Source organism: Protopterus annectens, chromosome 4.part0 (assembly GCF_019279795.1).
Source record: "Protopterus annectens isolate FY-2018-M chromosome 4.part0, PAN1.0, whole genome shotgun sequence".
NCBI lineage: Eukaryota > Metazoa > Chordata > Ceratodontiformes > Protopteridae > Protopterus > Protopterus annectens.
Window position 1 is genome coordinate 622901272 of NC_056733.1, and position 27992 is coordinate 622929263.

A 27992-nucleotide genomic window follows, 5' to 3' on the forward strand; every position below is an offset into this window, starting at 1 on the left:
ATATCCTCCAATGTTTTCAGGAAGGCTGAGTGGGGTTTCTGAGATTGGGAGGGTGGTCTGTAACATGCTACCAGTTGTATAGCAGTTTTCCCTATGGTTAGTTGCAACTGTATGGTCTCCGATGCTTCATGTGTTGCTACTAACCTGGAGGTGTGGGTGTCCTTGATGAATATGGACACTCCCCCTCCCTTTGTGGTTCGGTCCGGGTTTTGGGGCCGAAAAGCATTATACGAGGTATAGCCTGGTAGCGCTGGGGTGCTCTCACGAGCTTTGAACCAGGTTTCAATTACTGCATAGACGTCTGTTCTCCATACTGAGTGCATCGAGAGCCTGCATCTTGAGATTTAGACTTCAGGCGTTGAGCAGCATTACCCTTAGTTTTTTTCCATTTTTGTTTTCTAAGGAGGTGGGTTTGTCTTTTGAGCCTTGCCTAAAAAAGGCACTATGGGGGTGGCAAGAGCCTTGGCCAATATCCAGAAGCCCAGTGGTGACAGGTGCAAGCCATCCCTTGCGAAGCAGCATGGCTTGTCCAACATGTCATCCCCGGCCGGCAGACATTGGATCCCCTTAGAATGACACCAGTACTTGAGCCAATTTATTAAAGCTGATCATCTTGTCTTTGTATTGTGGCATCATTCTTGGTGAAGGAAGGATACTGCTCAGGGTCAGGGTCATACCTGCCTGGGCTACATAATTGGAGCGCTCCTCTGTCTCTTCATGTAGTCCAGGGATGTACGTCTCGGGTCGTTCACACCAGCATGGACAATGACTGTCATATTTGTACTTGCCGTGGAGTGACCAGAGTGCTTGTGTTATGTGGCGGATTCTAAAGCAAACACCCAAGTTGGATGAAAACTATAGCTATAATTACAAAGGTGGAAATGTAGTGAAAAAATGTTGGAAATAAAAGCATTGAGACCCTGGGGATCTCTTAGTGTGGCATCTAACTAAGAAAACACTTTCATAAAACTGTACCAATGTCTTTCATTTTAATTGTAAAATATTTACAATGTTTATAACAATATTGGCATGTAGAATAGTAAATGAAATTATGCAGCTCTAGAATGTGTATTTGCTTAGCTGGGTGATCCTAGGAGTGGCATAACCCTTGGTAACATTGAGAGTTTCTGTGATACAAGGCCTAGAAGTAGGCTTTCACTGAATTTAGGATGTCTGTTCTTGCTCCTGTTTCATGGACTTCATTGTTCCAATTCATAGATTTTGCACAGTTTTTTTTTTCTCTGCCATGTGTGAAATGGGATTGTGTGCCCTCCCCAGCTGTGCTGGGCTGCATTTTGGTGGAATTCCTCCCTCACCTTCAGGTTCTTCAGCCTGTATGTTTTGAGAAAAACTAGCATTAGTGACTAAGCCCAGATGTAATCCAGGAGTAATGCAACCTGCTTGTTCTATTACAGTGATGGCTTTAGTGGTTAAACTTCCACTGTAGAGGTTGTCGTTGCCATACAGTATGTTGATGGCCTTGGCTTGGGAAGTCACAGCTTAAATGAACTCTGGTGATGGGGGAAAGAAGTAAGTGTTCTAAATAAGGCAATTGCTTTCCTGCACACTGGGTATTTGCTCAGTAGTTTTTAGACTGAACATAATGTGTCTACTTTCTCTTGTGTAAAGTACTAGTATACATGGTGTAATTGCAGTCCAACTTTGATGAAGCTCTGTATTGTTTCTGCACTGTCCTGTGAGCAGTAAGCATGTGACGCAGCCCTGTTCTGTATGATGCTGCCTTTTCTCAATTCAGGAGAGAACCAGGAGGTCTATTACCTGTATTTTTAATGCATATGGCAAAACCAAATGTCTTTCTGTCTTTTTGTAGGCTCCTGTGGAGAAAGAAGAGTTTATTGCCTGGCAGCAAGATGTGGATGTTGGTGATAAAGTTCCGACACAAGCTAGGCCAACTGTTTTCCGCTGGACAGCAGGAGGACATGAGATCTATTTAGCTGGTTCATTTAACAACTGGAGCACCAAAATCCCACTCACAAGAAGGTTTGCTTGTAACGGTCTTGTGTATGAAAAAAAAAAGTATAGATGCTTTTAAAAGGTGGTTCACTCTGTGGCCTGAAGGGGTAGAGCCCAGAGTGATCCCAGTTGTGCAGATATGAGGCATTGGGAGTGAGCAGTTCTGCAGGGTCATAACATATTTTTGGATACACTTAGCAGTGCTAGTCAGTGTAGCTGGGGTTGGTATGCGTGCTGTTGGCTGGTATTGTACCCTGCTTCAGTGGTGCACATGTTAAGTCTACACCAAAATACCAATTTAATACTGCTGCTTTTGATAGAATAACATGGTGTTACCATTTTGTAGTTCCCTCGCCTGGGATGACTAGCCTGAACCTTTGCTAAACTGGTGTCCTGAAATCCAGTTGATCAGTGAAGAGTTACACAAGTTGCAGGAGAATGAGTGTAGTATAAAGGGGAACAAACTCTGAAGTTTTCATGGACGAATGCTCTTTCAGTTGCCTTTCAGCCCTCCTGACCGTCACTGTTGTAGCAGTGGAATGAATAAGATAACGACCAGTAGGTGTGGCCTACTGCCATTGGGCATGAAGTGGGGGAGAAAGTATAAAATAAACTGGCTAAATGCACAAGTTTAAAATGCTCTTTTTTTTGCTCCAAGGTCTACATCCATTTAGTGTAAATGTAGCAGAGTAGTTTGTGATGCTTGTTCCCTGTATTACAAGGGTGGGGAATGCTAACTCAAAGCTGTACAGTTTCATTAGTAGTGTTTCACATGTAGAATGCAACTGGGGCAAAGCAGTTATCCCATTGGATCAATTTCAGTCTAGTCTCTGCCCAGAATGTGAACGCACATAAAAGTGGGGGGCAAGTGTGTACAACAATAAGAGCACACAAAAACAAAGGTATAGTTTAATGTTCGGCTTTTCCCGGTTAGGGGTTGCCACAGCGGAACTCCGGTCCGCTAATGATTGGCAGATTTTCACGAATGCAGAGGTGCCAGCTCTACGTCCAACCTCCAACGAAGGCACGCCCATTTACACATCTTTCAAAACCGCCCATCCAACCGCGGGGAGGACATGCAGACTCCACACAGAAGGCACTCCAGCGTATAGTTTATACAGTAGAAAAAAAAATAAAGAATGTAGTTAAGATTTTTACATTAAAATAGTGACCCTGAGTGAGAAGAGATGCTATACAGAAAGTGGTAGGTGGTATGTGTTTAGGGAGACTGTTACAAGACCTGAAAAAGAACATGTACAAGCTGGATACTTACAAAATAGGCCCGGCTTTAGTCACCAGTCAAGCTGTCTCCCAGACTGTGAATCTACCCACCTTCCTACTCTGATACAAGGTATGTTCCCATAATGTTTACACACGTCTCTGTAGCAAAATAAACTTCTCCCCAGTCTTATTCAGTACCCTTTTCCAGCAATGCAACTGGACTCCTTTAAAGCCCCTCCATCTAAATGCAGCTGTTCAATACTTAGGTTAAGTACCAATCTGGCTCCCCTATGAAAATCTGGGTAAACTGCTGTGGCTAACTAGGGACGTCTGAGTACTCAGAGCCTGGTCACTTTGCCAAGAAAACCTTAACACTTGTAGGCAAAAAAGAGACCTAGGTAAGAAGCAAAATAACAGCAAATTTGTACTGCCACACAACCCAACCAAAACACCAAATGGTCCTTAAAGTCTGTAGTAGTATCAGACAAATCCCTTAACCCAGGAAAATCACTACACCACCATCCTGTACCCCAAATACCACAGACAGCATAACCTTGCAATTCAGCTCACACTTTACCAATTCCATAACATCACTCAAAAAATGACATCAGTACTCCCAGAACCTACCCCCAACTCTCAGGTCTGTGCAAACCACTACAGAAAAACGTAAGCCCTCACCTTTTGGAGCTGGCATACTGTCAAAATTAATTTCTCATTGGCAGCAGACTCCATCTCTTATCCTGTCTCCATACTAATTCTGTTTCTGAACAATGCATAACCAAACTCTGGAAGATATCCCACATTATCCCACTATACAAAGGCAGCTTTACTACAGAACAATTGCTATCCTCTCTGCACTAGCCCCAATTCTTGAAAAATGGGCTCTCCGATAACTTCTCCACTATCTACTCAATAACATCCTCTCCATTTCCCAGCAAGGTTTTCAGACCCAAGCACAGCACCACTACCAGTAATCAAGTTTGCTAATACCATAAACCTTCTTAACCATGGTAGTCTTGTCACCTCCATTTCTTGTCATCTAAAGCATTCGACACTATCTCACAAAAACTCTCGTCCTATAACCTTATCAAACCAGCATTATTGCTTCACAGCTACCTGTCTGACCATCAAGCAGACAAGTGGTATAACAAACTCCCCCTCTCCTATCCATCAGTGTCCCACAATGGTAAATTCTGGGCTCCCAGCTCTTTATCATCTTTACTAACAAACTCTTCACCACCACTCACCTAGCCTGCTATTGTACAACACAATTGACTAATCCCTCATTTGTTCAGCCCCTACCTTTCCCAAACTCCTAGGGGGGAAAAAATCCCTCCTTTAATATGGCGGGTGATTGGAGAGCGTTTTCTAATACTCTATTCTCATCAGTCTTAAGTATCAAACCCAAAGACACCATCCCCCTTAATCTAATCTTCCAGTAGAACAATAATTGAACCAGCAGAATAAACTGAACTCCTAGAGGTCACAATTGATAACTGTCTTAAATATGATAAAAGCACAGCACTAGCCATCAAAAAGATTCACATCAAACTTGGCTCACTTTACAGACCATTCCTTACTAGCATCACCAGCCTAGCCACAGCAGAACACTGCTACTATCCTCCCTTCTGTACACCTCACATTTTTACCAACATCAGAAAGTCTGAAATAACTAGAAGCCTGTTTACAACAAAATGGCCAAATTAGGTACAAGCCTACCCCATAGATCACATCACTGTAATTCCTTGAAGTAAACTGGATTGAACTGCTAATATACTATCTCTAGCCATGGTCCACTCCATTTACTGAAAGGAACTGTCCTGCTCTCAGACCTAGTCCAAACTAATAACTGTAGAACACTGATCTTCTGAAACTTCTCCTGGATGACCATACTTCATCCTTTTTTTTTTTTTTTTTTTTTCCCTCGTATACTCTCCAACTGATCACAATATTGACCACTGCAAGACCCATCTTAAATTTACTCAAGTAAGTCGCTACATTTTTCGCACTTTCCTTCACCCCAAAATAAATACTTGCCTTTTTCTAACTGCTGAGATTCTAACCATCGCATTATTTCACAATGTTTTGAAAAATGCTATAGCGCGCGCTCTGCTTGCAGAAAGTTTTCTTTGCTATGTTCAACTTCCTAAACTATAGTCTGTATTTTTTTACTTCATGTATCTACTGTATTGTGGAGCTTTTCTCCCCAGGCCTCTGCTGAAAATGAGCTCTAGTCCAGTCGTACATTTCCTGGTAAACAAATGTAAAATAAACAAGCAGTTTGTGCTGTGGGATTCTTGTGCTCAAAAAGGAAGAGTAGTTTTAAGATTTGAAGCAAGATCCCTGCAAAGCTTTGGTCCAAGGCTAGAAAGGGGGTAGCTAGAACACTACAGTTTGGATTTTGGTGCTTGCCAGGGGCCCTAAGTCGCTGAACAACAAGGTATATGGTAGAGGCCTTCTAAGTAAACTAGAGGAAAGAAGGGTTGTAGTAGTAGTCTTTTTGGGGAACCAGAAAAGTTGGAAGCCAAAGAATAGTTCATTGAATCTGCAGCCACTTAGCACTGACTAGTGTAGGACAGTGTTTGTTTAGATGTGATTTAGTTAATGGAAATGGCAAAAATGGGCACTTAAAATCAGCAGCTGTGTATCCATTAAAGTTTTAATCTGATTTAGTGAAATAAGAAAGGGAGCTAGTTGGAGGAAGCTGGGGCAGTGCTACTATTTCCTTTCGGCCAAGCAGCACTTCCCCAAGTATCATTATCTGGGGATCCTTTTCAACCATAACTTGTAGCTATAAGCATTGGCTGCCTTAACTGGCAATATTTTTTAATAGGGATGTAGATATTTGCAGTAGTGAGATGACACTGTATGCAGCATATTAGAAATAACTAACCATCAGCAGATGTACTGCTCTATGCTGTTATGCAAGTTTAGCATATGGTTGCTGGTTGAAATGGTAAAGCTTTGCACTAGAGATCAAAGGCGATCAGTTGGTGAGCTCTGCCTAAGCTGATGTAGGCTTGTATTTAGGCACTTGTACCTGTGTTTAGTGAAACTGTTTTAAGATCATAATAAGTAGAAAGTTTATATTGTGGCAACTTTAACCATACTTGTGTGTGGGGGAGTGCGGTAAATTGATAAGGCTTTGAGAACTGGTACAATGTAGATACGTAATGTACACGCTAAGAGGCTACACAATTTAATATTTACAGCCAACATTATTGTCCAGTATGCTGGTACATTCCTATTCATTTCCTTGGATAAGTGAAAGTGAGGCGAATTGGTGACTTTATGCTGCATACATTTTAATTTTGACTTCTGTTTTCCATAAGTAGATGTGCTCTTTCTTTAGTCCATCTCTGAAGATTTGCTCCTTAATGGATTCTATGGCCTCTGGTAAATTTTCTGCCAGTCAGTTGTACACTTGTCTGACAATGCCACACTTTGTAGTGCATATGCGCCATGCTGACTCTAGGTGATATCTTGTATAGACTGCATAACCACGTCTAGTCCCTCAGCTAGATGTTGATCATGTTTCACTGTTGCAGTCATTACTCTTGGGTTATCCTGCTGTCAGGCTACCCTCAGTCGGCCAGAATTCCAAAGTCTAGGTCCAGCTTCGGTTGCTGTCGTCTCTTCCCTGACGTCAATGCGTCAGGGGTATAAAAGATGTAGCAGACGCCATTTTCTTCGGTCTTTCTTGCCGCACTGTGCCTGAAGCAAAAGCAGTTGGCAAGTGCCCGTCGGCCGACTCCTGAGATTTTCAAATCCGAATTTCGGAACCGAAGTCTTCATTAAAGCCAAGTACCCCGTCGGGGAAACTTTTTTTTTTTTTTTTTTTCTTGCTCCAGACCAATGTCAAAGTTTAACCGTTGTATTTCTTGTGGGAAGCAAATGCCTCAAAGATTTTCACTCTTACTGTATTCCTTGCCTAGGCCCTGATCACAACGTTGCTAGCTGTCAGTTTTGTGCTAGATTTAACAAACGCACTATTAAGCATCTGTTCGATTTTTGCATTTCGTTACTTTGGCTGAAGATTTAAGTATATAATGCCGTCGGAACAGCCGACTGGAGTTTACAAAAAATGCAAGGAAAAGGATAGGCATCCGAGGTCCAAAACCAAAGGCCTCTGCTAGGCCAGTTGCCGGTTCTCGGTGAGGCGCTTTCGCAGCCCCTGGCACCCACTACCTCAGAGCCACAGGCCACTTCCAACTCCCACGTGGAGCCAACTGGCCTTCTGGATACTCAAGGTATTGGACACTTGGAAATCATTCCCTCAGATGGGTCCGGAGCTGCTGAGCAGGCATAGGCTTCTGAGGGTGTCTTCAGACCTACGCAACTATATATTAAGCCATCTTCAGCTTCAAAGACTAAAGCAGCTCTAAAGACAAAGAAACAAGTACAGCATTCTCCTACTGTCTACCATGCCTAAAAAACAGGTGCTCAAAATGGCCGAAGACCTAATGATCAGGGGCTCCCACCCCCCCCCTCCTGATAAGAGGCCTAGGCAAGAGACAGAGTATTATTCTTCTGATCAGGTTTCTATTTCCTCTGGTTCCTCTTCTGAACAGGATTATTCCATGCTTCCCTATGAGGATTCTGATGCTGAAGAATCCATTCCTTCAGCCTCTCCTGAGGATTATTCTTTTGAGGAAATCCTGCATACCATGAGGGAGCATTTCCACTGGGAGAGCCAAAATTATTCTGAATCTAAGAAAAGGCTCAGATTTTCTGCTACTTCCTCAGCACAGACCCCTTGCTATTCCACCTGTTTTAGACATTGTAGATGTATGGAGCCAAGATTATTCTGAATCTAAGAAAAGGCTCAGATTTTCTGCTACTTCCTCAGCACAGACCCCTTGCTATTCCACCTGTTTTAGACATTGTAGATGTATTTTCAGAGTCTGGCCTGTCCCCCTAACTCTTTACCCCCTGCACCTGCTAAGCCAAACAGATACTACAGGGTTCTGGATTCTCAAATTCCTATATATATATAAAAACCCTGCTGCTGATCCAGAAACTATATCTCCGGGTCCCAAAGGGGTTAAAGCCTCCACTGCAAAAAACCCTGTCCCCTCTGATAGGGATTCTAGGGCGCTAGACAGATGGGGAAAAGTATACACTTCTGCTACCTTGGCTGTAAGGGCTTTAAATTGTCAGTTTCATATACTTAAATATCAGCAATATTTAATGACACTGCTTAAACAGAAATTGTTGACAAATACTGAATGTTCCGAGAACAAGGAATTGCAGGATTTATTGCATGCAGCTGAACAAATGGGAAAGCATACTTTACAATGTGGTTATGATTCACTGGAGGTCTCATGCAGGGCTGCTGTCAGATTCTGTTATTAGAAGGCATGCTTGGTTAAAGGAACAGAATCTGTCTGATCATGTTAAAGCAAAATTATTAGATGCACCATTGCAGCATGATACTTTGATACTAAAGCAGAAGAGGTTTTGAAAAAAATGGAGGATAAAGCAAAATCCATACAGACAGAGGATTTCTTACAGGTACAGCCACCCATGTTTAGCAGGAACTGGCCTTCTAAAAATTGGTCCTTTCCAGTGTCAGACGGACCACAAAGAGGCAGATACAGGCGTCCCAGAGGCAGATCTCAACCCCAAGGCTCATACAGGCCTAAACAATGGGGTTCTCCTACCTCCAAAAGCGGAGAAGACAAATCGCACCCTTACAGGAAACCGTCCCAATGACTTTCCTCTGCCAGATCCAAGCGCTTTTCTTTTGGCAGCCCCCTTAGGGGGAAAACTAGCACTTTTTTCATCAAATTGGAAAATTATTACCAAAGACAAATGGGTCCTGAACATTGTGTCCCAAGGCTACAGGTTCCATTTTTCACACTCTACCGAGGTCAAAAGGTATGCCAGACCTGCCACACAGTCTATGGGCAGAGGCGCAAAAACTAATTACAGCCCTCATGGACATGAGGGCCATTCAGCAAGTACCACAACAAGAGCAGGGGCAAGGATTTTACTCCAGACTTTTCTAGTACCCAGGAAGGACAGAACCTGGAGGCCAATACTGGACCTGTCTATACTAAATACATTTCTGGAAGTTCCAAAATTCAAGATGTTTACTCTACAGTAGCTATTGCCCATGCTGGGCAAGAAGGCTTGGCTCGTAACTTTGGACCTAAAAGAGGCATACCTGCATGTCCCAATCAGACAAATTTTGCAGAAGATACCTCAGATTCATAGCTGGCTCAATGCATTACCAATTCTCTGCACTGCCCTTTGTGAAGACCCTGGGCGCAGTAGATAAGCCAAAGTGCCTGGCACCAGTAATTGCATTTTTCAGACTAAGAGGAATTCAGATATATCCCTACTTGGATGACTGCCTAATTCAAGCAGAGAATAAATACATTCTTCTAAAGCATCTGGCGTTAGTAAAAAGATAACTAACTGGCCTAGGGTACATAGTAAATGGAAAAGAAATCAAAACTAGTGCCCTCTCAAGAGATAATATTCCTGGGTGCAAGCTTAAATGCAACTGCCCAGATGGCTTATCTCACCCCAGGCAAACAAAAGCATCTGACTTCTTACTTCAGGAAATTGGCCCACTTGTCTGCAAGGAAAATCCTGCAGGCCGTTCTACTGATTCCATATGCCAGACCTGCATGTGAGGAAACTACAATGGTATCTAAAAAGTGTTTGGACTCTGCATTGCCACAGCCTGGAGACAGTCATTGCACTCATTCCCTGCCTGCAACAGGAGTTTTGATGGTGGGCATAAGCCTGTCACCACCACAAAGGTCTGCCATTCAGTTTACCCACAGCCAGACACTGACAACAGATGTATTAGATTATGCCTGGGGGGCCCATATGGCAGGAAAATGCATTCAGGGCACATGGCCTGAAAACCAGATGCATCTTCACATCAATCAAAAAGATGCTAGCTGTTCAAAATGCCCTGACAGCCTTCAAGGACCTACTTCATCCAGGACCACTGCTGATCAAGACAGACAAAACTACGGTCATGTGGTACATAAACAGGGAGGTACACATTCCTACCCTCTCTCTGCAGAAAAGCAGTGACCTTATGGGACACAGCATTTGCTTTTCAAATTCACCTGCAAGCACAATTCCTGCCAGGAAAAACAAATACTCTGGCAGACGAACTAAGCAGAAACCTCATGGATCCCCACGAATGGAAACTGGATCCACAAGTCTTCAGCATGATAATAAGGAAATGGGGATAGAAATGGATTCCCAGACCTAGATCTATTTGCCTCTCCTTACAACTGCCAATTGCAGAGATTCTGCACAAGGATTTATCACAAGCAAACATGGAAAGTGGACGCCCTATCCTTCAGCTGGAAAAATCTAACAGTATATGCCTTTCCTCCACTGTCTCTTCTTCCCAGGGTACTCCTAAAGGTCAGACGAGAAGCCAAAAATGATACTGATTGCACCAGACTGGCCACACCAGCACTGGTACCCAGTCCTAAAGAGCTCGTCTCAAGGTCCAGCATGGATAATGCCTCAAAACACCTCACTTGCTGACCCAACAAAACAATCTGATCCTGCACAGCCAACTCAGGACCTTAAATCTGGCAGCATGGCGGATAATGTGACCACTCAGAACACTCCTCTTTCAAAAGCAAAGCTGTTATGGATGTTATCTTGGAGGCCCAGTACCAGAAAATGTTATGCAGAAAAATGGAAGAGATTCTGTGCTTGGAACTGGGAGCAAGGCATTGACACGTGTGTACCCAAATATACCTCAGATTTTACAATACCTAACTGAGATGCTGAACAAAGGCCTTTCTTTCTCATCGATTAAGATTCATGCCTCTGCCAATTCAGCCCATTACAATATGGAACCACCCATCTTTTTTCATCCTTTAAGGCAGTACCTCAGAGGGGCCAAAAACATTAGCTCTCCAAGGAGAGCACCAATTCTGGCCTGGGACCTAAATTACGTATTGGAAAAACTCGCACTGCCTCCTTTAGAGCCAGCTTCAACAGCAGATATAAAATGTTTATCCTGGAAAACAGCTCTGCTCCTAGCAATAACCTCTGCAAGGCAAGTCTGAGTTACAAGCACTCATGGCTGTGGAACCTTTATCATTTTTCATCTAGACTGGATACCACCTTAGGCATGAATGCAAGGTTTGCCCACAGAGAAAAACCCTGTGTGGCCCTCAACCAAACCATTCACTTGCCTACCTTTTTTATCCAAATCCACAGAACAAGGGTGAGAAAATTCTGCATTCTTTGGACATACACAGGCAGTTACGTTTCTACTTGGACAGAACTAAAGCTTTCAGAAAAACTGAGCAACTTTGTGTCATATGCTGCAGGATCACAAGGGAAGGCCATCTCAAAACAGACTATTTCTAAATGGATAGGCCATTGCATCAGTTTCTGCTTTTTTAAAACATGGCAAATCAGTGCCCAAGGGCATTAGGCCTCATTCCATCAGAGCAGCAGCCTTCCTCAGAGGAGTACCAACCAAAGATATCTTAAGCTGCAACTTGGAATTCAGTGCACACTTTCACAAAGCACTACCACTTGCCTCTTAAGTCCAGAGCAGGCTTTGCCGCAGCAGTTCTGCAGGGCCTCATAGCCTCTCCTAATCCTGTATAGCCCAGCCGCCCATCCTCCGCTTTGGGATTAAACCCAAGAGTAATGACTGCAACAGTGAAACACTATGAACATAGCACAGTTGTGTACCTACCATAAATGTAGATGTTGGAGTGTATTCACTGTTGCAGTCCAGGTTACCCACCCACCATCCCCCTTCTCTTTGCTGGGACTTTTCTGCATTATTCTATCCTATACAACCTATTTGGTGTATTTGCTTGTAGACAAAAGGAATGTTATTTTTGTGCATGTATTTATTGGCATATTTTTTTCAGCCTACCAATTTGGGGGCACTTGACATCTGGGGCAAGAAAAACTGAAGAAAATGGTGTCTGCTGCATCTTTTATACCCCTGGCACACTGACGTCAGGGAAGAGGCAACAGCAACAGACTCTGGACCTAGACTTTGGAATTCTGGCCGACTGAGGGTAGCCTGCCAGCAGGATAACCCAAGAGTAATGACTGCAACAGTGAATACACTCTAACATCTACATTTATGGTAGGTACACAACTGTACTTTCCCACAAACTGCCATCCTTCACTCTTAACAAGTCGATCTGTCATTTCAAAATGCTATCTGGTACTCTTCTCTCTCCCATGTACAGAGAACTCTGCAGCCAAGGTTGTACACAAGGTTCATGCTTACACCCTCCCTAGCTTCCTCCTGTGTTTGAGGCCTGTGAAGGAGGGTCTGTCGTCCATCAGCTGGTACATTCTTATTGTCTGTCGGGTACCCTGTCTGGGTATTTATGGGTTCAGTCCTAGTACAAGTAAATACAGTAGGTTAGCAGTAGGAACAGTCCAAGGACTAAATTTCCAAAAGCAAAGCCTTAAAATACCACACTGACAAGTCTGACTTCAGGAGTCTCAGTAGAGGCAGTGATCAAGGATTGTTGTGATGCAGATGTCCACAACTGGCATTCTTAATGCAATCACTGCAGGCAGATACTGTGCAAGTGAAATAGCTTTAGACTTCACTTCCCTATGACCAGAAAACTGAACTACTGGATTGCAGAAGATGCAGTTGGCAATCCTCTGAATAGGTTTCAGTGAGCCCTTCCCTCTCTGTGTACTGATACTTTGTGTGGGTGAGGGTTTGGACTCCTTTATCCCAGTGTGTGGAGAGCTTTCTGTCCTGGTTTCGGCCTTTGTAAAGAAAAGGGGAAATAGTTTTTCAGCAACAGCATGCAAACCATAAAATAAGTGGATCACTCTCTCTATGCCTACCTGATGCTTGAAAGGCTAACTAATGCTTCCTTTTTATGACTGCAAGATGCTCCAAGGTCCTGTAAGAAGAGGGAGCCTAGTCTCCAGAAAATAACCCAAGGACTGTTGTGCCAGCAGGCTTGTAGTGGATGGGCATAGAATTTGGGTCCTTTGGAGGGGATCTGCTAATAAGCCATTGTAACACAGTAGGCGGAAATAGCCAACACATGCATCCTGACCATGGAATAATGTGGACAGTTGCAGAGCTATAGTGCAGAGGCACTTGCAAGCTGTCTGGGGTAAGTGTTGCCACTTTCCACTTTAACATGTAAATCTAAGAGAAATGCCTCTCGGAAGCTTGTCACTTTTGAGACTCTTGCTAGTGGATATGGAAACATTGAAGGCTGTACATGAGTCAGTCCTTGAGGGTGGAACAGAAGTGTGCGTGTGTGTTGGGGGGCTGCCTTTCTGTAGAAAGTTCATTGCACTTGAAAGGATTTAATAGCCAGAAACTATGTCCTAGTCTAGTAGAAAATTCAGAAAATTTTCCCTAGCCTTTGCAATAAGGCTTGATCAGCAGGAATGTTGTGATGGCAGATAGAAATATTGCATGCTGAGGGGATGGCAAACTTCCTTCAGTTTCCTTATCTGCACAAAGTAGAATGTAGAGACCACCTTCTTAAGTAGAATATGACTAATACACATTTGTTTACAGCATATACTAGCTCTGTGAGGCTGAATAGCTGGCTTGCGAGTAACTGCCCTTTCAAAAGCCTTCAAGGGCTAGTTTTATAGCAGTGTAGCAGGCTGTCAACCACTGGAGCTTTTAAGTCTAGCCACAGATTCCCAATCTGGACAAATTCTGGTTCCCCTGGTAAATGTAAGCAGGGGTTTGGGTGTGAAAATTACACACATGGAAAGTTTGAACCATTTTACAGTCCCTCTTTGTCCATTCATAGAAATCATAGGAAGTTATTAGGCTATTGGCCCTGAGGCCCTTATAACCCTAGCCAAGAGTTTAGCCCATGCATAAACAAATTAGAGAAGTGCCAAACCAAGGATGAATTTCCTATCCTTCTGATAGTTTTATTTGAATTGGGTTAGGGAGAAACTCTGCTTCACATAGATGGGGGAGCCTGTTCCAGAGAAGGGGTAGTCACTGGGACACTTCTCTCCAGCAGGTCCTGTTTATATCACAGGCAAAGTTTCTTTAGAATGGGTAATCCTGGTGCTGTTTTGTGGGTATGCAAGAGGTTCCTCACAGTGCCACGTTTGTTTTTTACACTAAGGAGCACTGGGCTTGTCCAGTGCAATGTGCAAAGCTTCAGCTGGTGGTGCCTTTCGTAAGCATGACCAAAAATGAACCATGTGAGCTTGGGTGGACTCCCCCATCCCAGCATCAAAGCAACCATTTTTTGGTGTCTGATTTTTGGCTGCTGAAATGGGTGGGTTATTTAACTTACAAAGGTAGTCTCCCATTCCAGCCCCAGCACCAGAGGCCGATACATGGTGGCTTGGTCATTATATTGCTTGTACCCTTGCATGTACAGATAACCCTTATGACTGAACTCGCAACCTTCATAATGCTAAGGCCTGGATCCTGTATGGTGGCCTCACGTAGCCCACAAATTAGAGCTTTGCCAGTCTGTCAGCTTGGGCAGGAGCTGGTACCTGCGGTTCCTCTGCACCTTTTAAAATTTCATCTCTGGGTAGGTGTCTAGGAAGGCTTAGTTTATGGACAGCCTCTATCTCTGGTGCTGCAGCCACAAGAGCATCCTTTTGCAAGAGCACTATTGCTGTCCCTGTATTGGGACTGTTCTGAGGAAGTCATCTGGTAGAAGAAAGGTGTTGGCCACTGTAAGCAAAGCCTTGCAAGAGAAGGACCTCTGAATGTTCAGGCACTGAAGCAAGATGGCAACAGTGTACGGAAGGATGCCCACTGAAAGCATGGAGGGAAGAACCTTCTGCAGGCTCCCATTAGTTGTAAACCCACGAAGAGTACACGGGAAGAGTTGCATTTTGGTGCCCTGTTAGAAGTGGAAGAACAGCGAGCAAGTCCCAGCACTTCAAAAAATAAACTGCAATTTAACCAGGGAAATAGGAAGTTGCAGATGCACATTTCCAGCCCTTTATGATGCTTGTATTAACTTTTAAGATTGCTGTACTTTGAGTTGTGGGCAGCAGCAGAAACTCTAATTCTTGATGGGGCCTCTAGGGATGAAGAGTTGTGTAGACAAACTGCTTTGGGCATCAGCTGTTGTACACAGCATATTCAAGATAAGAAAACTTGGCTCACATCCTGTATGTGTCAGGACTAGTTACTCTTGTGAAAAGTGGCTGTAGGTGACTTAAATTAGGTCTCCAAAAATGGGCATGGGTACTTGCCAGTGATAAGTGGGTTGAGGACCTGGCTTACTCTGACCTACACCTGGTACCTATGCTATGCTAATGTAGGGAGGGGTGTGCCCCTGTTGTCCAGTGTGTACCTGCCATAAAGCTCAGTAGCCCTGGGTCAGTAAGCTACCGGCTGGTGTCCAATTACTTGGGATAGTGCTGAACGAAAACTGGATAAAAAAAACTATCAAACGTGAGTAAAGAATTGCTACACTGAATGTAGGTTCGCTGACAGGACGCAACTTGGAAGTAGATTATGTGATTGTGAGGACAGAATACAAATGGTATGGGAATTATGGTGACAGAGGCTTCAGAAGATGCACAGGGATGTCCTCTGAATTGAGAATCATAAAAATTGTATTACTGATGTCTCTATGAAAGTGCCTATTTGCTAATTTGTTATACCCCAAAACTGCTTAAAAGGGGCCTGCCATGGGTAGCTTGACTTCTTTTAGTCATTGTCTTTACCTCCTCGATGGCATTTTAGAGGGAGAGATGCATAGGATGACAGGATCACTTACTAGTTTTCTGTCATCCGGTTACAACCATACTGCAGTTGCCTGATTGTCCTCATCAGTCCACATTACCTTGCTTCCTTTTATTTATTTTTCCCTCATTAGTGGCCATCCCTGATGCAGCATTCATTCTTTAATGTGTAGCAGAGTTGATTTTCTGTTAGTGTGAGAAATCTGACCCCTATGATTAATAGGCGTTTCATAGGGTGAGATTGTGTTGCATTCAGTTTTAAATACTGTAGCTAGAACTGTTTTTTGTTAATCTTCCTTCTCCAGTTCATTAACTTGTCTCAACAAAACACTGTATGCAATTCAAAAATGCTGCAACAAAATCCCAAAATAAACCTTTACTTTTACAGAAAATGTGTAGAATAAATGCAAAATCAAACTGAGTTTTAAACCATTTGATCAAAGGAAAAAACTCTCTCAATAACTTTCATTTGCAAGTAAAAACTAAGCTTGAAAGCCTTGCTTTTGTTCAGACTCTTCCATATTTTATGTTGTGGAGAAAAATAGACACCAGGGAAAAACTCTCTAAAATTTACCTTTAATAGCACTCGCCTAACGTGGCTGCAGACTGAGTTGAGTACTGGCAGCCCTTGCGATAGACTGCTGAGACTAGGGTTGCCACCTATCTGTTTTTTTTCCAGACTGTCTGGAAATGAATCTGTTGTCCAGTAGTCTGGAAAACACTACACACCCCAGTGTTCAATTTAAAAAAAAAAAAAAAAAAAAAAAAAGACTAGCAGGGTTTGTTAAATGTGGGGATTTACTATGCCCTTTTTTTTTTTTTTTTTTTTTTTTACAGAAAAGCATAGTAAATCGGCAGAAAGGCATCAGGAATGGGAAAAGGGTGTTGCCCATCTGCTGAAGTAGTGATGTGACTATGGGTGGAGAGGGGCAGACATCTGAGGGGTTACAGATGGTGTGAAGATGTGGCTTTGGTCCATTTTCCACCACAGTGAAAGGTGGCAACCCTAGCTGAGGCAGTCTCCCTTTTGGGTGATTTTAGCCAGCAGAAAAGGAGGCAAGGCCACTTTACCGAGCTTATGATTGAGGAACTTCCTTATGTTGTGGGCATGCTGCTTGTGAAATGTTTAAGTAATTAATCAATTCGCAACAGCTTGAATGTGATGTCATTATTTTTGTATACTACTTAAGGGCATTTGATTCTATCAGACTTGTATAATAGTTGTCTGAAGAAGGTGGGGAAGGTTTCCCTACCGAAAGCGCTTACTTTGTCTTGAATAAACGGCTATTTGTTTTACTTAAACAACAGCTTCCTGGTTTACATCTGTTCAGTTTCATAGCCTGCCTTTCTCCGTTTGCCTCTTTTGCTTTGGTTGGTATATTTGTGGTTCCTTTCATTGGAATGTGGTGGGTGGTGCAAAAAGGAGCAGAGACCCTCCACAATAAGAGGTCATGCACCATGTTGAGAGGCATGGCCCAAGTAGCAATTACCCTTTAACTAATCATCTGGAGTGCTCTGAGCCTTTCCTTGAAATGGGAGCATCTTGGCCAAATCACTCTGTACATTGCTGAGACAGAGGCCCCGGCTAATGTATGAATAGTCGGTTGTAGTGGGCATTAGCATAGGTGTTTGCAATTCTTCACTCACCTGGTCCTCCACTTTATCTGACATTGACTCCTCCAAGCTTGGAAGCAGCAGGGGGAAAGGGAGTCTAAGCCAGCATTATTGGTGATGCTGATGAATGGGTGCATTGTGGCCAAGCTTGCACTGCATTAGCAGAGTTCTCCCTGCTGAGCTGTTAAACTGGAGGCATACGTGGGAGTATGTCCAGCAACTGTCCTAGTCAACTCATGTGGAGGATGGGTAGGCCACTCACTCCTGCAAGCTGGCCCACTACCTTCTAGCTGGTATGGGGGTACAGATAGTCAGTAAGGCTTTCTGGGCAACAACAGATTTAAGGAGGTTATCTGGCCCAGGGATGTCAAATTGTCCCCACAGGATGATTGGCTGAAGGTGATGGGTATGGTTCTGTGGTGATTAGGTTTTATTTAAAACGCACAAAAAAAAAAAAAAATGGAGGCTAAAAATTTTACAGCAGGCTTTTGTGAAAGCCCACTTTTGAATTTGTAGCTGGTTTGTTTTAATAGCAGAGCATGGATTTGGAGGTCTAAAAGCTCTTCTAGAACTTTAACTGGAGTGAGTTGAATGGGTGAGATTAATGGCTGAGGGCTTTGCCTCAACATTTTGACATCACACTTGCATTCAGAGCATTGGACTCTTAGATGGAATTTCTCGGAAGTTGGCTGTAGCATGCCTTTTGAAAGACTCTACAACCCCCCCCTCCATCTGAAAGAATATTGTTTGTAGCAAGTAGGAAGCTCCCAAACATTGTTGTTCTTGCATAGTGTAAGGCAGTACTGTATCCCTACCTGGGTCCATGAGTGTGTTGATGACCATGTAGGGCTTTTGTGCATAGTTGATAAGGTCTTCTAGACAGGAGAAAACGTGAGTGCCTGAGGCTACCTTCTTGGAGAACTTTGGGGTGCTTCAATGGAGGATGGACTGGCAGGTGGTGTTGTATTGGGGAGATGAGAGCAGTTTTCCTCAGGCCTCCCTCCCAAGCTAATAGGGAGGGGAGTCTGTGCATCCAGTCTACTCCAGGTATGAGCTTGCACGGGGATAAAATTACTGCAGTGGCATACAGAGTGTTAGACAGCAGTAAATTGATGTGCAAATATCTAAATGGCGAAAGTATTCACATTTGTAGAAAAATGGGGGGGGGGGGTGCAGTATGTAAGATCCTAGTCTAAACAGACTGAACATACTAAGTAATACAAAAAATAGCACTCAAAATTACTGAGTTAAGCAGATGGTGATGCCTGTCGGACTGGCTGTAGGGAGACTGTCCAGCATTCCCTAATGACATCCAGTTCTTGAAAAGATCAAACTGTAAGAAATACTACAGTGTTGGTCCTACTTCTATTCTTCAGTAGAAATCCTTGTTTGTGGGGGTGGGGTGTTGACGAGTGGCTGTTACAGTGAGATAAAATTCCACTAGCTTAAAAGGATGCTTTTGCTTTATTCTTGGTGAAGTGCAGCATTCTTTGGTTATTGCAGCTCTGGTAAACCTGGTTTGCAGTCCCAAATCCCCAGTAATGCTCCTGGTACTTGTGTGTAAGTCTTCAGTTTGGCTGCTGGTACTCCCCAAGTAGACTCGCAAGTCTTCAGAGATTCTCCTAATATGTCCACAGCTGCTTTTGGTCAGGATCCACCAAATATCTTCATTCTCTGCCTTTAAGTACCTTTCTGTGCAAGGCAGATGTTTCTGATATGGCCCAAGTCATTCTTTCAACAGCCATTCATATTCACATCAAACTGGTATTTATAGGGTTTACGGCTGTAATTTTGGTATATATTTCTGCTTTTACCATTTAATATATGGTGTGTACACAACACATTAAAACAGCATTTCTGACATACCAAGTCACCACTACATGGTGAGTGTGACTAATATGGTGCATGACAGAGCGATTTTTGGCTCTTGTACAAGTAGGGATAGTCTGTGGCAAGCCTCAAGTACATGGTTTCTCCAGTTCCACTGATGGTCCTGGACCAAGCTTTCCCAGGTAGACCAGATCCACACAGCTGCCCAGAAACTCTACAAAAGAAAGTTTACAGAAGTAAATGTAACCTTTTGTATGGGCCCCTAGCTAAGGATGTGATCCTATCTGCAGTTGTACATTTTTGGCCCCATTTTGATTAGTTGGGGAAAAATAGCTTTAACGTTATTACTTGGTTGTGAGTATTCTAATAGAGGGGAAAAACAGAAGGTGGGATCTTTAGAAAAGGGTAGGAGTAAATTACATAGAAAAGTTGTAAAACAATAAATGCAAAAAATGTTTTGGAGGAATGAGGTTTAAGAGGAGGCAGGAGATGAATTTATGTAAGGTTGCCCTGATTATAGGATAGATGCTATGTGGTGTATGTTTGTAAATGTGAATTAATGTGATTTGATTACTTTTATATATAAATGTAAGCTTGAAAGCATCATGATGATTCAACAAAGGTGTTTAAAAAAAAAAAGCCATTTTCCAGTTGAGGTCACTTAGTTGCTCTTTACAGACTTGTCACCTAGATATGAAAGCCAGCCTACAAGATGCTGTGCTATTGAGAACCACCTGGAACCTGTACATCCTTGGTATCTCAGTATCATCCTGGAGAAGCAGACTTTTCCCCTCTCACTTGGCATTAAACAGTTTTCTTACTTTAGAAAATGCTTTCTAGTAGCACTTGCGTAGTTTCAAGAGGGTCTTGGAACTTCAAGCTCTGTCTTGTTTCATAATTAAATTTATGTACAAGCCTATACCTGTATCCCTAATGTTGCCACAGAAATTTTAACATGTCTAACTTTGTTTCTTCCATGTGTACTGAGTTGGAGCTGCACAAGTTCTCTGACAGAAGGGGGAGCATTTGTTACACTGCTTTGAAGAACTCCCTAAGGTCTTGTCTTGACAGAACTAAAGTTGTTGAAAAGTATGGCTCATGTTTTATCTGCTTTTGCTATAGGTAATTTCCTGGCTAGTCACCTGCTTTGACTACCTTTTATAAGGAATAAAACTCATTAGTAAATGTGCTAAAAGCCCTTTCTACAAGGACTGTAGCAACTTTGGAGTCATTAGAAAGTCTTCTGAAGGCTGTGTCTGTGGTTTTCTACACGCCTTCGTAATTCTAAATTGGATAGGATGTCAAAGTACATGTCTGCTTTTGGCACTACCATAGTTTTTGCCATGATGTTACCAGAGAGGAGCTAGCAGTGTTCTACTGAAGTAAATGTACTGGATAATGCAAGCTACCCAAGTTCTGTGCTTAATGTTGGATTTTTATGATCCATGTCTGTGTAGTCCAGCATTCCATTCTTTGTGTAGCAAAAAAACTTCTGTTGTGGGATCTGGATGAATGCCACTTGGGACCTACACAACTGTACAGATTTAATTCTGGTGTTGCAAGAGCAAACCCCATCTGGAGAGATGGGGGAAGTGTGCAATATAGAGGTTTGTGAATATTAACGGTAAGCATGCTGTTGCTTCTTCCTTGATGTCAGGTCATCAGAGGTATAAAACATGCAGCCGAAGCTCTCTAATTCAGTAAACTTCATTTGGGAATCTCACCAGACAAGTTTACCAGCAGATTTAACATTGTTCCATGTCAAAAACTACATTAAGGCCATATGTCCGTTTAAAATCTAGGCCCTGTAATAAAAGTAAAAGCTTTGTAATCCTTGTGTCACACTGATTTTAAAAGATGTAATGAATTTGCTTTCAAAAGCTGTAATGAATTTGTCTAATAGTCAAAGTAATATGTTCCATAAATGTACCGTTTGATTTTGTTTAAATATGTAACCATTTGAAATGTTGGTACCTGCTAGAGCAAGTCCTGAAATGCTGAGACTGGATGGCTGAAGGAACCGACTTGCATATACAAAGTCCGAGATACCATTTCTTGGAATATTCTCAGAGTTGGTATGTAAAGAATTTTAAAGCAGACTCACTGTCCTCCAGGTCTTCCTTTTCTATTGGCTTTTTGGCACTTGTCATTTTGAGTGAAAATTTTTTTATAGGGGAGATCTATTCTATATCCATATCTGAATACTGTTCTGCTTTCATCAGCTCTATATGCCATACGGAAGTAGTTGAGTCCAGTAGCTCAATATTAACAGTAAGCATTATTAATTCAGTAAAGCTTTATAGGCTAAACCTATTTTTTCCCTTCAAATATTCGTATTGGGGGGGGGGGGTGGACCCGACTCTAGTCAAGATTGATGTACCACTAATCTTTTTTTCTTTGTAAGCTTATGCTAGATAACTTCAAGTAATAGATCTCCCTTATTTAATACAGGGTACAAAGTTTTAGCTTGTTCAAGAATTGGACCAATTACTTGAATCAACTTTAATTTTATAGTTTAGGTTAAATGTTCAAAAAATAAGTTATAACTTGTGGCACCCAGTTCCTTATTCTCAATCTGTAAATTGGCAGATCCTAGCTTTTGTATTTAGCTTAACATTAATTTTAACAAAATTATAGAACACTTAATTTCTCCTTGACTTTTAATGCATGGAGGTGGCTACAAAGCTACTTGGCTGAAGCACAGATTAGGATTCTCTCATTTGGTGTGGTGACTACCCATTCAATTTTTGTATAATCTGCTTACTTGGCCATCCAGACACTTGATATTTTTGGGACTGATAAATAACCTTGAGCTCAAGACTGATCCCTGTGGAGTACCTTTAACCTCAGCCCACTCTGTGTAATTATCTGATGTTCTTCATGTTTCACTGTTGCAGTCATCACATTTGGGTTATCTGCCTGCAAGTAGCCCTCGGCCGGCCTGAATACCAGAGTCTTTGGATTTCTGTGTCTGATGCTGTTGCTTCGTCCTTGATGTCAGGTCGTCAGAGGTATAAAACATGCAGCCGAAGCCATTGCATCAGACTTTCTTGCCGTGTGGTGCCCGAAGCAGTTTGCAAGTGCCTGTTGTCCAACTCCTGAAATTTCCATTCAGACCCAAAGTTTTCAAAAAAGCCAAGTACCCCGTTGGGGATCCTTTTTCTTGCTCTGATATCCGTAAAAGTTATCAATTGTCTTACCAATTGTCTTGCCTGTAGAAAGCAAATACCTCCTAGAGATTTTCATTCTTACTGCATCCCTTGTTTGGGCCCAGACCACAACATCCCTTGTCGGTTTTGTGCCTTGTTCAATGCCCGAACTATTCGGGCTATTTTTGCAGCTAATTGCTTTCATACTCTGTGTACTCCAAAATGGCTTCATTAAGCCATCTGACTACCGATCTTCGGAAAAAGTAAGGATAAAGAGAAACCACATAGTTCCAAAACTGCCGATGACTCTAGTCACCAGTCCACCAGTACAAAGTGAGGTGCTTTTGCAGCCCCCGATACCCACTACTTCAGATTTGCAGGCCTCTACTGAGACCCATTCGGAGTCTGGTATGCCGCAAGATGCTTACTGTGGAACCTGCAGATGTCTCTACTTTGGATGGGTCCGGAGCCGCTGTGCAGGCACTGGCTTCTGAGGGTGTATTCAGGCCTACAGACCTATTTTAAACAGACTCTATCATTTTCATCCAGGCCAAAATCTCGCACTATGCCTAGAAAACCAACAACCAAACTGTAGACTCTGGCCCATATGCCTAAAAAAGCAAATGCTTAGAATGGCTGAAGACCTTATTACCTTTAATTAGGGGAAGCCAGCCTTCCCCCGCTAAGAGACCTAGAACTGATTTTTCTTAGATTCTTCTGAACAGGAATCTGATATTTCTGATCCCTTCTGATTATTACCAAGATTTGCCCTTATCTACTTATGAGGATTCTGATGCAGAGGATTCCATTCCCTCTGTTTCCCCTTTAGAAGATTTTTCTTTCGGTGAAACCTTGCATACTCTTGGGGAGCATTTCTGCTGGGAAAGCCAGGATTACTTTGAGTCAAAAAAGAGACTTGGGGAATTCTTACTCCTACCTTAACACAGGCCTTTAGCTATCCCTCCTGTTCTGGACATTGTAGATGATGCTTTCTTGGAATCTAGCCTTACCCCAGACACTTTACCTCCAGCTCCCAGAAAACCTGACTGGTACTACAGAGTGACTCTTGCAAAGTTCCTCTTAAAGAATCCTCCTGTGGATCCAGAGACCATTTCCCAAGGAACAAAGGGCATTAAGGCTACTGTTGCCAAAAATCCTAACCCTTCTGATAGAGATTCTAGAGCCTTGGACAGATGGGGTAAGAAGGTATACACTTCTGCTACTTTGGCCATTAGGGCTTTAAATTGCCAGTTTCATATGTTAAAAAGTATTAGCAGCATATTATGGGACTACTTGGACAGAAAATGATGATTCCTGCCTCTGCTGAACACAAAGAATTGCAAGATTTAATGCATTCTGCAGAACAAGTTGGTAAACCTACTTTGCAATGTGGTTTTGACACTTTAGAAGCATCTTCCAGGGCTGCTGTCACTGGGTCTGTACTTGAAGGGATACTTGGCTTAAGAACAAAACTTGCCAAATCATATTAAAGCTAAATTACTGGTTGTTCCCTTGCATCAAGACCGCCTTTTTGGCAACAAAGCAGAAGTCCTTAAAAGGATGGAGGAAAAAACTAAATCTATGCAAACTGTTAAAATTTCCTACAAGTGCAGCCTCCCAGATTCAGTAGGCATTGGCCTTCAAAGAACTGGTCCTTTCCAGTCCCTTCCAGGTCTTCAGTCCAAACCCAGGAACAGCAGACCACCTAGGCTAGTCTCAGACTACACACAGATCTAAGCAGTGGGGGGCTCCCACTTCCAAAGCAGGGAGTAGTAAGCCACCTTCCTATGAAAAGATGGCACAAGGACTTAACCTTAAACCTTCCAAGACATGCTCTACTACCTGCTCCCTTAGGAGGAAAGCTTGCCTTGCATGCAAAAAACTGGGAACTCTCGTTACCAGGACAAATGGGTTTTGAATATAGTTTCCCAAAGATAAGATTCCACTTCCCCACACTACCAACCCCAAATGGCTAGCCAAACCTACCCCCAAATCAATGGGTGGAGGCCAAACAGCAGGTTCTCGCTCTCCTCAGTGTTAGGGCTATTCAACCTGCCCCAGCAGAACAAAGGGGACAAGGTTTTTATTCAAGACTAAAAGACAGCTCCTGGCATCCTATCCTGGATCTCCTTTCTCAACACCTTTATGGTGGTTCCAAAATTCAAAATGCTAACTCTTCAGCTTCTTCCTATGCTAGCCAAGGATGCCTGGCTGGCAACCCTATACTTAAAGGAAGCCTACCTGCACATCCCAATAAAGAGGATCCTGCCGACAATACCTACATTTCAGGGTGGGCTCCATGCACTTTCAGTTCTCTGCACTTCCCTTTGACATGTCTACTGCGCCCAGGGTGTTCACAAAGTGTCTAGCTCCAGCCATTGCATTTTGCAAGCAGAGAAATATTCAAATTTACCCATACCTGGACAATTGATTCAGGCAGAAAGCCAGGACTTGCTATTACAACACCTGGCATTCGTAAAGAAACTACTAATCTCACTGGGGTACACAATCAACAAAAATAAATCTCACCTAGTACCCTGCCAACAGATTGTATTCCTGGGAGCAAGCTTGAACGCAACTTCCCAGATGGCATTCCTCACTCCGGAGAAACAAGTTTGACAACCTGCTTCAAACTTGATCTGATCCGCAAACCTATGGAGCGATATCATTATGGAACTCATAAATGGAGAGATTGGGAACCTCCAGTCACTGGACCCCACACAGTTCAGCTTAATCAAGGGCAGATCATGCCTCCTGAACCTGGTGGATTTCTGAGAGTTACTCAGGCTATAGATAAGGGAAAGGAGGTACACACTGCTTACCTTGACTTTGCTAAAGCATTTGACACCATTCCCCATTCGGGTATTAAGCTCACCAACCTGGGCATAAACCCTTGCGTCACAAGATGGATTGCAAACTGGCTCAGACAGATCCCATAAAGTAAGAGTAGTGGGATCTATGTCCGAATCCAGACCAGTAACAAGTGGTGTGCCTCAGGGCTCTGTCCTGGGGCCCCTCCTGTTTGGCATATACTTCTCAGAAGTACAGGCAAGCACAGAAGGGCTGTGGCTGACTAAGTTTGCGGACGACTGCAAACTGGGTGCTATAAGAGTCTCCGGCCGACATGGAGATCCTCCAGAAGGGCCTAAATGAGATTGATGCATGGTTTCAAAGCCATGGTCTCAAGCTAAATGCAAAAAAATGCGTAGTAATCCCCTTTGGAAAAAGAGTACCCATAAACTACAACATAGGAGGTAATCCCCTGAAATCTGAAGAAATGAGGGATCTAGGGACCCAAGTAGATGGCCAGCTTTCCTTTGATAACCATGTTGCCAAAGTGGTTAGAAAATCCTGTGACCCATCTGATCATGAAAGGGTTCGCATCAAGATCTAAGGATGTAATGGTGCCCCTCTACTCTTCCCTCATCAGACCCATTATTGAGTACAATGCACGAATTGGAATGTACCTGGCTAGACATCTCCAGCAGCTGGAGAGACCACGGAGGTACCAAACAAAGAGGATTACTGGCCTCAGTAGTTGCCGTATGCAGCACGATTTGAAAAAGCTAAGACTGTTCTCTGTTGCATACCGCTTTCTCAGAGGCTATCTCTAACGTACAGCCATGTCCAACCCAAAATTGTTGAACATGCTCCATCTTAGCAAAACCAAATCTACTCGAGCTACACGCTCTAGGGATATAAACCTCAACACAACAATGAATAGAACATGCTGGAGGGATAGATTCCCTTCTCAGAGACTTCCCTTACTATGGAACAGGGTCCCGATCTACATAAGACAGAGCCCCTCACTATTCCTCTTCAAGAGGAATCTTGAGTGGATGGGTAACCAAGTTCACACCGGGGATCACACCAACAGCACTACTAGATAGGGGCCAAGGGTATTAGCTGCTAGTACGAGGATCTAGGGAACTACTAAAGGGGTGGTGAATACTGCACAACGTGGCTGGGCTAATGTATGCCTTTGGGCAGATAGCTCAGTACCAACCTATGAACCTAAACTGTTGGCCACAAAACCCCAGCTATCTGCAAGGAAAATACTGCAAACTCTGTTCATGGCCTCTTGCATTCTACCAATTCCATATGCAAGACTGCATATGAGGAAATTCCAGTGGTATCTAAAAAGCCTATGGTGTCAACATTATCAGGACCTGGAAGCAAGGATTTCTGTCATTCCTTGTTTAAAGACAGTTCCTCTGGTGGGCAGAGGCCTGCTACCACAACAAGGGACTCCCTTTCACTCTACCCCTGCCGCCCAAACCCTAACAAACGCATCAGACTATGCATGGGGGGCTCACATGGCAGCGCAGTGCATTCAGAGCAAATGGATCCAGAGGCAGATGCACCTGCATATCAATCAAAGAAATGTTAGCTGTACAGAATGCTCTGACAGCCTTCAAAGACAGTTTTCTTCCAGGACAACTATTGGTAAAGACAGAACACCACAATTATTGGGAACATAAACAAGCCGGGGGGAACCCACTCATACACTGCAGACCTAGCCATGGCTCTGTGGGACACAGCCTTGAGCTACCAAGTGCACCTACAAGCACAATTCCTGCCAGGCAAACTAAATTCACTGGCAGACGACTTGAGCAGAAATCTCATGGACCCACACGAATGGAAACTAGAACCCAAAATATTCAACCTCTTGAACAAATGGGGGACTCCAGCGGTGGACCTGTTTGCCTCCCCTCAGAACTACCAATTGAACAAATTCTGTAGAACTCACCACAGTAAAGCTTGGAAAGTGGATGCCCTGTCCTTTACCTGGTAAAGCCTCTCTGTTTATGCCTTCCCCCCTCTGCCTCTCCCCTCAAAGGTTCTACTAAAGGTCAAATAGGACAAGCCAAGGACAATACTGATTGCACCAGACTGGCCACACCAGCACTGGTACCCCCTCTTGCGTAGTATGACACTGCTACAACCATGGCACCTGCCTCAGATCCCTTCCCTGCTGTCCCAGCAGGTGGGCCACATTCTGCACCCTCGGCTTCAAACCCTGAACCTTGCAGCCTGGCTAATTCCTTGAGCTTTCCTCTAGCATCCCTCAGTAAGCCGGTACTAGATGTCATTCTGGAGGCAAGGAGGCCTAGTAATAGAAAATCCTATGCTGAAAAGTGGAAAAGATTCTGTTCCTGGAGCCAGGCTCTGGATGGGCACCGTGCTGCCAAGCTTGCCTTGTATTCTACAGTACTTAACAGAGATGCTCCACAAGGGCCTACACTTGTCAATTTAAAATTCATGCCTGTGCCATTTCAGCACATTATAATACTGAGCCACCCCTCCTCTCACCCCTTGCTAAAGCAATTCCTTAGAGGTGCCAAAAAATACCCCCCCTCCCCCCAGAGAGCTTCCTCTACAGCCTGGGATCTTAACTTTGTATTGGAAAAGCTCACTCCCCCCCCCCCCCCCCTTGAGCCAGCTGCTACAGCAGAGTTGAAATTCCTTTCTCGGAAAAGTCTTCCTTCTAGCCATCACTTCAGTAAGAAG

General features: G+C 43.4%; 1 protein-coding gene across 2 annotated transcripts in view; it reads left to right on the forward strand.

Moving 5' to 3' along the window:
* Positions 1 to 27992, forward strand: part of PRKAB1 (protein kinase AMP-activated non-catalytic subunit beta 1) — a 526130-nt gene that overhangs the window by 76888 nt on the left and 421250 nt on the right. For both annotated transcript variants that reach the window (XM_044068580.1, XM_044068581.1), the window contains exon 3: positions 1832 to 2001. In XM_044068580.1, coding sequence (XP_043924515.1) covers positions 1832 to 2001 — 170 coding nt within the window. The remainder of the gene's footprint in view (positions 1 to 1831; positions 2002 to 27992) is intronic.